The 13757-nt window shown below is 46.5% G+C and overlaps 1 protein-coding gene across 2 annotated transcripts in view; it reads right to left on the bottom strand.

The window, feature by feature from the left end:
* CRYBG3 (crystallin beta-gamma domain containing 3) overlaps positions 1-13757 on the bottom strand; it is a 148842-nt gene that overhangs the window by 68298 nt on the left and 66787 nt on the right. For both annotated transcript variants that reach the window (XM_070406050.1, XM_070406052.1), the window contains exons 7-9: positions 12910-13057; positions 5838-5974; positions 1192-1306 (exon numbers count right to left, since the gene is read on the bottom strand). In XM_070406050.1, the coding sequence (XP_070262151.1) occupies positions 1192-1306; positions 5838-5974; positions 12910-13057 (400 nt within the window). The remainder of the gene's footprint in view (positions 1-1191; positions 1307-5837; positions 5975-12909; positions 13058-13757) is intronic.

Here is a 13757-nt window from a genome sequence, read left to right as displayed (position 1 = left end):
GGTTGAGCAATGACCTATGAACCAGGATGTCATGGTTTGATTCCCAGTCAGGGCACATACTTGGGTTGTGGGCTCAATCCCCAGTGTGGGGCGTGCAGGAGGCAGCCAGTCAGTGATTCTCTCTCATCATTGATGTTTCTCTCTCTCTCTCTCCCCCTTCCTCTCTGAGATTAAAAAAAAAACATATATATTATACTTTCCAGATTACAACAACAAGGAAGAAAACAGAACTTCAGTCCTAAGCACACATGAGTAATTAAAGATTTAATCCCAAGTCCAAAAATATGAGTGGAATTGTTAGATTTAAAAACCTCATTTGGCAGAAGAGATTTCTAAAGCACTTATTACTAAAAGTCTTCTCTACAATTGCTTGGGCTTTTAAATTAGAGAAAGCACTTCCTCTTCCATGTTCTGTCAATACTTTTTATCATATTTAATGTCTTTTTGGCTTCAAGGTTGTAGAGCAAGCATGTCAAACTCATGGCCTACGGGCCACATGCCTTGTTTATTTGGCCCGTGTTAGCCTCTGAGTTTGAAATGCTTGTTGTAGAGCATAAAAAGTACCTTTCTTCTCACAAAAAAACTAATTCTATAATCTACTTGTTTCTAATGCTGTCCCACATTAAAACATTTCTTAAAATTTCTTAGTTTGTTCTTAATTTTTAAAAAAGGCACAAAACCACCAAATATGCCTTTATCACACAGGTAACATTTAATTAATACTTTGCACCTCAAATAAAAATGTTTGCAAGAAAATAAACACTGAAGGTACTTATCTTTAAGAAAGCTACCACTGACAGACTGCCCATTTACTACTAATGCTGAGCTTAGCATGCATTACTACAATTGAAGAGTATAATCTATTAGTAATTTATAATAAGCATAAAAAAGCAAATTCAAAACTTTATTAAATAGTAAAAAATTTCACAGAACATTTATAAAGAAATTGCATGCACTGTTATAAACTTAGCACAAAATAAATTAGACATTTGTCTTCTGGGGAAAAAATTAAAATTTCTCACATGGATATTCTCTACAATATAAAGAAACAAAAACAATGAATTCATAGTTTGTTAATTCAGTAGTATTCACATTCATTTCTCAGGACTGACATGCATGAGCAATCATCAGAGCTATTTAATTTTGGATTCATGGGTATTTGGAAAAATGTTTCCTTTTACATTTGCTTACCATTTGAAGTGGATGCAATGATTTCATTTCTGCTGCAGAAATCTCAAAGAGTCCATGGCCCTCCTCCAAAATTGTAGCTTGCCCCTTAAAATTAATATCTGGGTAGGCAAGCCAACTACAAAGAAAGGAATGACTGGTTAAAGTATAACAGGAATACCTTAGTCTGGTTCTGTAAAAGTTAAAAGTTAAAAGGGCTATGTAAAAACAAAACAAAAATCTATCATGGAATTATGCTAATAAACTCACTCAAAGTGACTGTGCCAACAAGAAACAACAAGTTAACATGCTATTAAGTACTTACATTCAAACATTACCGATCCTGTAATAAGTCTATCATATGTTTTCCAAGCATTAAAAACTCCCAATACTTCAAGTCAAGCAGAATATAAGTGAAGTATCAATTCCATACCACCATGTTCCATTCTTTTGAAAACTGGAGCAATCAGAGGTAGGGATTCCACTAGGCATCTTACAACTTTGACCTACATTTTTAGAATCAGTTATCAGTTCTACTGGCTGCCTTAGGAGCATTATGTGAATAAGATTCCCCAAAGACTCATCGAGCTTCCACCTAAATTTGATAATTACAGATATTGCTCATGGATAGGGTTAATTCCTGGGTCTGCCCAAGAGTTCTAATCCATGGTTGGGGAAGATGAAGAAAGACGTCCTACAATGACCCCAAAATTCTACAGCACCATCGTCAAAGCAGATGAAAACAGTGAATGAAACAAGAGAGATCCATGATGAACCAGGCATCACAGCATCTTTGAATTAAGACTAAACTCAGACCCATACTCCTGAAGATACCTTTGGAATCAGAAAGGCCTATCCTGAGCCCAACCCCTTAATTGCCTTATTTATAACATGAGCACAGCTCCACCTGCCTTGAAGGCATAGAGGAGTAATAAACAAAAAGGCACCATGTCCCTGGCACTGCAGAGGCACTCAGCAAATACTAGCACTGAGACGCTCCAGAAATAGTTCAGGCTGCAGAATTTTAGGCCAGGGACACACTTTTATTTCTAAGTCCTAAAATTTGGTGGAGAAAAAGAGATGGATGCATCGATGATCGAGAATGGCGTGTGAGACCGTATATGCTCCTGTGAGCCATACAGCAAAGACTTAATGGGAGCCAATGAAAGAGAATCTGTTTCGTCCCTGCAGCAGTCTTTCTTAGGTACCCAGGGGCACAAAGGAAATGAACTTACACTTCAGAAATATGTGTGTCACTTACTGAAGTATGAAACGAAAAGTTAACTTTGGTGGCCATCACTCACTGAAATAAAGAGAAACGGGGCCCCTGGCGATGGAGGAAGCCAAGCTTACCGCCTGCCCTGGCCGGCTCTGAGCTCCACTCAAGGCTACAAAGTTTCGGAAGAACCAAGATGGCCGCGTAGGGAGCGGACCTGTGTGTGCTGCTCTCTCACAGCATCATTGAAACTATCAACTATGAAGTAAACAACCGCCACTCAGAACCATGGGGAAGTAGGCCCAGTGGGAGATCTACAACTGGAGGAAAAGAAAGAAGCACAGTGAGACTGAGTGGGAGCTACGGAGGCACCAAAACCAGAGGTACGCAGTCACACGCCACGCGGGCTGCAAATGGATTCTCGGTTTTTTACGAACCCTCGAATCCTCTGGGCTTGCTCGGGGCGGGTCTCTGAGGCCCCAGATCCCACAGGGAGAAGCGGCCACGGCCTTGCAGTGGTTGGAGAGCGAGGGAAGCTCTGACACGCGGCTGCTCGCCGGCACTGAGGGACAAGAAGTCCTGGTGTCCCGGGGAGGCGAGGGGCGCGGAGACGCCGCCATCGCTATTTCCTCCACACTGGCGACTCCCTGTGACCCTGCCCTACCCTCAGGGCTGTGCCAGAGGCACAAGAGGGAATGACTGTGCTTTTACAAACTCTCAAATCCACTGAGCTGGTTCGGGCGGGTCTCTGAGGCCCCAGGCCCCAAGGCGAGAGACGGCACGGCCTTCCAGCGGTCAGGAAGCGAGGGAGGCTCTGGCGCTCGGCTGCTCGCTGGCACTGGGGGACACAAAGTCCTGGAGTTCTGGATAGGCAAGGGGCTGCTGAGTCTCCGCCCCGGCGACTCCCTGTGACCCCGCCCTACGCAATTTACATTCCCATCTGGGCTGTGCCAGACTCACAAGTAGAAACGCCTTTGCTTCTGCAAACTTTCAAATCCACTGAGCTGGTTCAGGTGGGATCATGAGGCACCAGACCCTACGGGGAGAGGCAGCACGGCCTTGCAGCCATCAGAAAGCGAGGGAGACTCTGTTGCACAGCTGCTCGCCGGCACTGGGGGACACAAAGCCCTGGCAGATATTCAAGGGGCCGCGGAGACTCAGCCAGTGCTATTTGCTCCGCCATGGTGACTCCCTGAGTCTCAGCCCTAATCAATTTACATCCCCATCCAAGCTGTGCCAGGTGCACAAAAAAGACCCACCTGCGCTTTTGCAGCCTATCCCAACAAATTGCAGACTTCAACTGCTCGCAGCCATGGGAGACACACTCAAGAAGCAGACCCAGGAGAACCAGGATGGCGGCATAAGGAAGAGACCTGTGCGTGCTACCTCACACAACAACATCGAAACTACCAAATATCAGACAAACACCTATCATACAGAACCATGGGAAAGTTGGCCCAGTGGAAGCTCTACAACTGGAAGGAGAGAAAGAACATTGAGACTGAGTAGGATGTGACACCAAGTACAGAGCCCAACCCAACAAACTGCAGATTTCAACTCCTCCCATAGAAAGAAGCACATTGAGACTGAGTAGGATGTGCAGAGGCACCAAGTACAGAGCCCATCCCAGCAGGCCGCAGATTTCAGCTCCTTGCATCTGGGAGGGACGCAATCCGGGGGCAGAGTCGGGTCCGGGGCCGGCCAGGGCTGGGCCTGACTCGGCCAGCACTGTGGAACTGCTGTACCAGCAAGCGCACAAACATGCCCACTGGTCCCAGTCTCTTGTGGGGCGCTGGGGGACAGCAGACAGGCAGTCTGTGCACTTGGTGGAGGGCAGGAGTGCTGGATGTTCAACCACCAGGAACGCCTGGAGATTTTGTCTGGTGGGGAGCCGCCGGCAGGGGACAGAGGGCCAAACTTCCTGTTTCCCCGGTAAGGCTGGGATGGCCTTGGTGAGGTCGGGATGGCCCCGGTGAGGTTGAAACGGCCCCGGTGTGGTAGGGACAACCCCGGTGAGGTTGAAACGGCCCCCGTGAGGTAGGGACGACCCCGGTGAGGTTGAAACGGCCCCCGTGAGGTAGGGACGACCCCAGTCAGGTTGAAACAGCCCCGGTGTGGTAGGGACAACCCCAGTGAGGTTGAAACGGCCCCCGTGAGGTAGGGATGACCCCGGTGAGGTTGAAACGGCCCCCGTGAGGTAGGGACGACCCTGGTCAGGTCGAAACGGCCCCGGTGTGGTAGGGACAACCCCGGTCAGGTTGAAACAGCCCCGGTGTGGTAGGGACAACCCCGCTGAGGTTGAAACGGCCCCCGTGAGGTAGGGACGACCCCGGTGAGGTTGAAACGGCCCCCGTGAGGTAGGGACGACCCTGGTCAGGTCGAAACGGCCCCGGTGTGGTAGGGACAACCCCAGTCAGGTTGAAACGGCCCCGGTGTGGTAGGGACAACCCCAGTCAGGTTGAAACAGCCCCGGTGTGGTAGGGACAACCCCGGTGAGGTTGAAACGGCCCCCGTGAGGTAGGGACGACCCTGGTGAGGTTGAAACGGCCCCCGTGAGGTAGGGACGACCCCAGTCAGGTCGAAACGGTCCCGGTGTGGTAGGGACAACCCCAGTCAGGTTGAAACAGCCCCGGTGTGGTAGGGACGACCCCGGTGAGGTTGAAACGGCCCCCGTGAGGTAGGGACGACCCCGTTGAGGTTGAAACGGCCCCTGTGAGGTAGGGACGACCCTGGTCAGGTCGAAACGGCCCCGGTGTGGTAGGGACAACCCCGGTCAGGTTGAAACAGCCCCGGTGTGGTAGGGACAACCCCAGTGAGGTTGATACGGCCCCCGTGAGGTAGGGACGACCCCGGTGAGGTTGAAACGGCCCCCGTGAGGTAGAGACAACCCTGGTCAGGTTGAAACGGCCCCGGTGTGGTAGGAACAACCCCGGTGAGGTTGAAACGGCCCCGGTGTGGTAGGGACAACCCCGGTCAGGTTGAAACGGCCCCCGTGAGGTAGGGACGACCCCGGTGAGGTTGAAATGGCCACCGTGAGGTAGGGACGGCCCCGGTGAGGTTGAAACGGCCCTGGTGAGGCTCAGACGGCCCTGGTGAGGTTGAGATTACTCCAGTGAGGTTGGGACAAATAAAGGGGACCAGTATGGACTGATGAACAGGGGTAGATACAGAAGCAGAGCAACATTGAACAGAATGTTAAACTAGTGGGAAGCCTGGGGAGGGTTGGGGGGGGGGGGGGATTAAGAGACCAACTGAAGGACTTATATGCATGCATATAAGATTAACCAATGGACACAAGACACGGAGCGGGGGGCGGCGGGGGGTAGGGGCCGGGGGAATGTCAAGGGAGGGAAAAAAGGAGTCATATGTAATACTCTTTGTAATACTTTAAGAAATAAAAATTATGAAAGTATTAAAAAAAAAAAAAAAAAAAAAAAGAGAAACGGATACGTACACTCCCGACTTCACAGTGAAGGACGTGTATTTGGGGATATCCAGCTCTTCTAAGTTAGGGACCGCTCGCTGTATGCAGACAGGACAACATGGTGGGTCAGACTGCAGGCAAAGTTCTATCTCTGGAATACTGCAATCCTGGGGAAAAAAGAAGTTATGCTGATATGATGAAAATTATAAATATTAGTGATTGAAAAAGTATTACTCCAATATTTTCTGCTTTGTTTGTAGAAGTCTTGTTCCATGAAGCAATGCTCAGAGTTACCAAACTATCTGAGTGCCAAACACCTGTAAGCCTTCCTTCTTAGAAGCACAACAGAGCCACAGGGAGGAAAGGTTAAGTAATGTTGCTCTCATGAGCAACATTAAAAAATAAATAGCAAAGAAGTACTACATCTTCAGTGTGTTATCTAATTTACATTGACAAAAGAGGTAGAAATTAGAGATGAGGGTAAAGGAAATCTGTTTTTCTACTTGTGGCATTTTATTTTCTTTAGTACAAGTTGACTTGAAGAAGAAAGGCATTATGAAATTTGACCTACATTCCGGAACACATCCACTGTCACCATGTCCTGTCAGACCTTCCTTAAAATTTCACTTGTGTTTATCTCTTATCTATTCCCACGTTCAAAGTCTTTCATCAAGGCCAAGACTTTGATTATGGGCCTATACCACCAGTCAAGTATCAGCCACTCTTTATACAGCTGGGCTTGTTAGAACACCACTTTCCTCATGACACTCCTTGGCTCAAGACCCAAGCACATCAAATTTATATTGGTTTCCCTTTCTATAACACGGTACCAATCTAGCAATCTATACTAATCTCCATGCTCTCTTCACTCCCTCTCTGGCCTCTCAATGCTTTGTAAATGTTTCCCCCATTGAAATTACAGAGATAATCCTCTGTACTCTTACTTATGAAAATCCTATTTAATAATAGACAAACATGGTAATTGACTTTACCTTTGCTACACCTCCCATGGGCTAATCAGTGTGATATGCAAATTAACCACCAACAAAGATGGCGGCTAATTTGCATACTGCAGGCAGGGCGGGACAGTGCCATCCCGCCTGCCCTGCCGCCATCCAGGCCTGCTATCTGTGACCCGGGGCGGCAGGCGTCCCATGTGCGACCCGACCCGGGGCGGCCGGGCAGGGCAGCAGCGATCGGCCGGCCCGCCCGGGCATCCTGTGTGAGACCCGACCCAGGGTGGCGGGGCGGGACAGTGTGGCTCCTCTGTCACCCCAGCTTCCTCATCACAGCTCCCTTGGGGTCCTAAGCCTTTAGTCAGACATCCCCCGAGGGTTCCCTGGCTGCCAGAAGGATGTTTGACTGCAAGCTTAGGCCTGATCTCCCGGGGAGTGGGCCTAAGCCGACAGGTGGACATCTCCCAAGGGGTTCTGGACTGCAAATGGGCGCAGGCCGGGCTGAGGGACCCCCCCCCTCCCCCGCCCCAGAGCACAAATTTTTGTGCACCGGGCATCTAGTCTTTAAATAGTCAAGTTCTAAGTAAAAAATGACCTCAACTTTTCTTAGGGCATCAAAACCACAATTATTTTCCTTTCCTGAAAGTACAGATGTGCTTCTTTCTGAACACACAGTCTATCTCAGTAGGCGTGGGTGTTTTATTCTATGATTTAAGTTTCAGCAGCAAAATCCTCATCTAGGTCATCATGAAATTCAAATGATGACTATACTATCTAATAAAAGAGAAACATAGTAATTAGCCATAACTCCGCTACCCTTCCCATTGGCTAATCAGGGCGATATGCAAATTAACTGCCAGCGAAGATGGCGGCCGGCAGCCAGGCAGCTTGAAGCGAACAGGAGGCTTGCTTGCTTCAGTGAAGGAGGACTCCAAGATTCCCCGCCTGCCGCTGCAGGCCTCTGAGCTTGAAGTTTGAAACATTGTTACAAATATAGAAGCTAAACAAAACCCCAGAAACCTGCTTTCAGCCAGCCAGGATCTCAGAGCTGGAGTTTAAACAGTGTTTCGATTATAGAACCCAAACCAGATACCTGCTTTCAGCAGCCGAGGCCTCAGAGCTGGAGCCAAGCCTCAGAGCTAAAGCTGGCCCAGAATAAAAAAGAAAAAGAAAAAAAGGAGCGGTTGGGAGCTTCAGTCACCCGCCAGCCTGAAAACGGCCCTCAGCCCCTCACCCAGACTGGCCAGGCACCCCAGTGGGGACCCCCACCCTGAAGGGGGTGTGACCAGCTGCAAACAGCCATCATCCCCTCATCCAGGCTGGCCAGGCACCCCAGTGGGGACCCCCACCCTGATCCAGGACACCCTTCAGGGCAAACCAGCCAGCCCCCACCCGTGCACCAGGCCTCTATCCTATATAGTAAAAGGGTAATATGCCTCCCAACACCGGGATCAGCGGAGCCGCGAGGCCTCCCAGCACCAGGATCAGCGTGACAGGGGGTAGCGCCCAAACCCCCTGATCGCCCTGCGGCTCTGTGTGTGACAGGGGGCGGGGCCACAACCTCCCTATCCGCCCTGCTCTGTTTGTGTCAGGGGAAGGCACCCCAACTCCCTGATCAGCCCTGCTCTGTGCCTGATACGGGGGAGCTCCCCAACCTCCTGATCACCCTGTGGCTCTGTGTGTGACAGGGGAAGGCACCCCAACTCCCTGATTGGCCCTGCTCTGTGTGTGACAGGGTGTGGCATCCCAACCCCCGCCCCCCACGGGCCCTGCTCTGTGTGTGATGGGGTAGAGCCATAACCTCCCCATCGGCCCTGCCCTGAGTGTGACAGTGGCGGCGCCCCAACCCCCTGATCGGCCCTGCTCTGTGTGTGACAGGGGGCGGTGCCCCAACTCCCCTATTGGCCCTACTCTGTGAGTGACATGGGGGAGCTCCTCAACCCCCTGATGGGCCCTGCTCTGTGTGTGACAGGGTATGGAGCCCCAACCCCCATGATGGGCCCTGCTCTGTGCATGATAGGGGGCAGCGCCCCAACCCTCCAATCGGCCCTAACCTGAGAGTGACTAGGGATGGCATCGCAACCTCCTGATCCACCCTGCTCTGTGCATGACAGGGGGCGGTGCCCCAACTCCCCAATCAGCCCTGCTCTGAGCCCGACCAGGGGCTGCACCTAGGGATTGGGCCTGCCCTCTGCCACCCTGGAGCAGGCCTAAGCCAGCAGGTCATTATCTCCCGAGGGGTCCCAGACTGCGAGAGGGCACAGGCCAGGCTGAGGGACCCCCTCTTCCCCCCCAAGTGCACAAATTTTTGTGCACTGGGCCTCTAGTACTTTAATAAAATAGGTAAACGCAGTTAACAATCAGAGGTGACACTTACTGGACTGAACAATTGTATTTTTTATCACAATCAATTTTGCAATTTTAAAACTGTAAATTTCTAATTTTTTAACCTTTCTCCAAACTGAGTTCTCTTATTAATCATTATTAATAATTCTCCCTATGTAAAAGCAAGCAAATTGATACATTTTATTTTCAGAAAGTTAGTTCTAAAATGCAATACAGTAAAAAGCCATTACCTAAAACATTCTTTAAAGTATAAAAAATTATTTCATTCTAAAGTTTCATTTCAAAAACAGCCAGAAATGTCTACAACAGTCACCTGTCAATCTTCAATGCTCTTTTGTTTGCTGTGAATAATAGAGTTCTAGGAACAGAACTGTGCCATACTCATGTTCCCCTGGGGTCTGAGGGCAGGAACAGAGCATAGAACTAAGTGTCTCACACAAACAAGCTTCCTCTGCATTGTGTTGTACAAACAATGTTTGGGTGGTGCACTTTAAAAGGGAAAAAGCTAGGAGGCATTCAAGTCCGCCACAACACAGAAGGAAACAGCATAATGGAACATGCATGACAATGGCTAAAAAAATGAAAAAATAAACAAAAATAAGAATGCTTAAACTCTCAACTGTCTTTAATAGAGGATCAATTTTTTTTTCCTCCAGTTGATTAAAAAATATTTCACTAAGTTCTAGCTTCTTCATGGTGTCTACTCAAGAAATAAAGTCTTTTGCAAGACTTGCATAATTCTAGATGGTCAAAGGTAGTAAACACTAGCAACGGAAGGGTGCTTTATAGTAGCCTAGCAACAATAAACAGTTAACTCTCAGTAAAGAAACATTTATATGGCTTCCTTCCAGACTTTTCTAGCCATGATATACTTTACAAATATATTTTGGTGAAATCTGCCAGCTTAGACTATTAAAGCAATTAGTTGGAAGGGAGACATAGCTGCAGGATAGAAAAAGAGTGGGAATGAACTGCAGTTTAAAAAAGAACAGTAAGAAAATCTACTTGTCTCCACCTCACATAAATACTTCAGTCACTGATCTAACATCTCTCCTCTTGGTTCATTAATGAGGACACAACCTATGTAACTTCTGACCATAAGAAAAATATCATTCCTTAAAAAAAATTAAATGCATGGTAAACATAAACACAGTATAATTTGCAATATTCATATCCTCTATTTGAGAAAAGAAAGCACTTGACTCAAGACTCACTGCGCTGCTATCCCACCCCCAGTTATTTTCACTGGGGCAGAGATGACGCTAGAGCAGATTCCACAATAATGGATGGCACCTGATCTATTCACAGCAAAATGAAAAACACCATTGGAAGTATTATCTTTAAAGAACATCAAAGTTTTGACTATTCCGAGTACAGCATCTAAAAGATGATGAAACAAGATAAGTTGGCGTAGGCCTCGGTGAATTTGGAATGGCCACCATGAAGCAAAGTTATCCATAACCAGCATTTTGACACTTTTGGAGAAAGGAAGCAGTTTGATGCTCAATTCTTACTTTGTTAAATACTTAGAACAATGCTAATGCCTTTTCCATTCAATGCTCAATAGTTTTATTTTCCTTCCTCACTGAAAGTTGCTAGTCTGTTCAAGATATGTGGGCACTAACACTGCAATTTAAATAAGATTCCAAGAACAAACAATGGAAGAAGGAAAAAATGCAAGCATGGCTTATTCTTTCTTATAATATATTCTAAGCAAATGACAGATGTGCAAATACCGCTTTATAGACATTCTTAACAGACTGTTTTTTTGTTTGATTTTATTATTGTTTGATTGGGTGGAGTGGGTTAGGAGGTAGCTGCTTACATCTTATTCATCTTTCTTTCCTCACCAGGCCTGGCATGGTGCCTGACACTCACAAGGAGGGCACAAAACCATGTTATTTAAATCTTGGACGATTCCACCTACAAACTAATTATTCATTCAAGGAATTTCTAGTGAGTCAGCCAATTAAGCGAGCCCTATAGAGAAACACTGTCCTTTATGCCAGACCATTGATCTCCTTGCAGCACCAAAAACGCCCAGGACTCCCTCGCGTTTCCTCCGCTGCCCAACTCCTGTTTATTCTTTCAAGATTCCAATCTGGTGCCACCCTCTCAAAGCAAGTGTCTCTGCTTTGTGCGTCCTTAGGCCTTGCAGATAACTTCTTACATCATGTGGTCGTGTGACTCCACTGTCTCTCCCTAGACGTTGAATAACCTGAAGCACGAGACTGTATCTCACTTGTTTTTCTATTCCCAATACCCATCACAGTACTGGGTCCAAAAGCAGACACAGATATTTGTAGACACAGGTTTGTTATAGTTTTGCAGAAAATATTACACATAATACATGCAGACACCCCTTTATGATAATATGAGTTTTTCTGTATGCTATCTACAATTATCAAGAATTTAATAACATCAATTCATATCATCATAATTTTCCGTTTTACGCATATAAAAGAAATCTCCATAATTTGAAAAAAAAAGTCTTTTGAGTACCATAGGAGTAATTAAACTAAATCACATGCTATGTTACCGCTGAAGGAACTTTAAGAAACATGGAGCTTGCTTCCCTTATCTGACATTATCTCTAATTCACTCCTCAAACCACCACAGGGCTACCCACAAAATGCGTTTTATACGGAAAGACTTCTCATCTTAGTATGAAATAACATTTTCTAAACAGAAAATAAAAATAGGCAATGCACCTTCTATTCCTCTCCCCATTCCTTCCTTCTCCTAACACTCCCTTTATTTCTCTCCTTCTCCTTCTCTCTCTCTCTCTCTCTCTCAGAACTACACAAAGGAGAAGAAATCTATACTAAAAAAAAAGATATTTGGAAATATCAATTATTTTCCTAAAGATGCCTGATGATATATTTCTACTGCTTTTAAAAAAACTATATAAAAGCCTAAGCGACCGAACGACCAGTCAGCTGGTTGCTATGACATGCACTGACCACCAGGAAGCAGACGCTCAATGCAGGAGCTGCCCAGTGGTGGTCAGTGTGCTCCCACAGCCAATCTCCCGTGGCTGGCCAACCTCCCACAGTCTATCCTGCCGGCCAACTTCCTGTGGTCCCTCTGCCCAGCAGTCCAGCCCCCCGCCCCCGCCCCAATTGGCCCCGATCACTGGCTAGGCCAAGGACCCCAACCATGCACAAATTTGTGCACTGGGCCTCTAGTATATATATAATATCATGTACGATTTTATGGCCCAGGTTACCATTAATACTTTAAATTAGCATTCACTTAATATGTATAATATGAAATATTATAATTAATACTAGAGGCCCAGAGCATGAAATTCATGCACTTGGCGGGGGGAGGGTCCCTCAGCCTGGCCTGTGCCCTCTCACAGTCTGGGAACCCTACAATCAATCACTCCAAAGAGGTAGGCCCCACCCACCTGGCCAGGCTCCTCAATGTATTGCCTCTGCAGAGGGAGGTCCTGCCCACTTGATGCAGCCCACTGGTCGGTGGCCTGGGCCTCCCTTTGTAGGGCGATCATGGAGCGATGGCCGGCCACCAATCAATCGCATCGCACCCGCCTTGGCTGGCCTGGTGCTAGTATGTGTCATAGTGTGGTCATCCGGAAGGTCATCTGGACAGTCATTCTGCTGTTCGGTTGTTCGGTCGATTTGCATATTACGTTTTTACTATTATAGATAACAAAGATCAATGAAATTAGCACCAATTATGGCAACCATTTCTAAACATTGCTAGGCCAAAGTGCAGCTTTACTACGTGACAAACAAAACAAAATAAAAAATAGAAGAAATCAACAGTTCTCTTACCTTTATAACACGTTTGATAGAACCCAATACAAAGTTTCTCTGTGGATGCATTCTGTTCTGAAGGATCCAGTCACGATTTAATACCTTTTCTCCTTCTTCTAACACACATTTCTGACCTTGGAAATGTGGTTTCTCATATAAAATCCAGCTGAAAAACATAAAGGCATAATCAGTTATAATTGATTTTCTAAGAAATGAAGCATAAAGCAAAAGAAAAGTCATAGACCATTTTAACTATTTGCATTTTTAAATCTGGGTGATTTTCTACTATTAGCATAAAATCCTATTTTTGAAATGATATACAGTGGGGCCTTGACTTATGAGTTTAATTCGTTCCGAGACCGAGCTCATTAAGGAGCTTGTTAACTCAAATTACTCTGTCAACTCAATGCAAAAAATCGGCCGAGAGATAGCTGATATCTCAAAAAACTCGTTAGTCGGGACACTCGTAAGTCAAGGCCCCACTGTATATGCTAGTTTAAGTATAAACAGTATAAGAAAAAATAAACTTGGAAGTAATACTTCCTGAACATAATACTATAATCCATGCCTATCCCTATATTTATGTATATATGCACTTTATAGATGTTGTACACACAAAGTTACAAATTTATAATAAAAGCAGTAGCTTAACAATTCCAAATTCCACTTCTACTCTAATTTTCCTGTCACTGGTTAACAGAGGACATGTGTCCCATTTTACTACATGAAGCCAGCACTACTTAATGCTTACAGCATGACTACTGACCAGTGGGTAACTCAAATACTGGGCAAAGAAGTCCCGGCTCGACATACCCATGGGATATAGTCCATAACAACAAGTGAGGTTCCCCCCTCATTTTGACAAC

The sequence above is a fragment of the Myotis yumanensis genome, unplaced genomic scaffold, assembly GCF_028538775.1.
Source record: "Myotis yumanensis isolate MYYU_CA2020_CCGP unplaced genomic scaffold, mMyoYum1.0.hap1 SCAF_2, whole genome shotgun sequence".
In the NCBI taxonomy this organism is placed as follows: domain Eukaryota; kingdom Metazoa; phylum Chordata; class Mammalia; order Chiroptera; family Vespertilionidae; genus Myotis; species Myotis yumanensis.
This window is presented reverse-complemented; position numbering and strand designations above follow the sequence as displayed.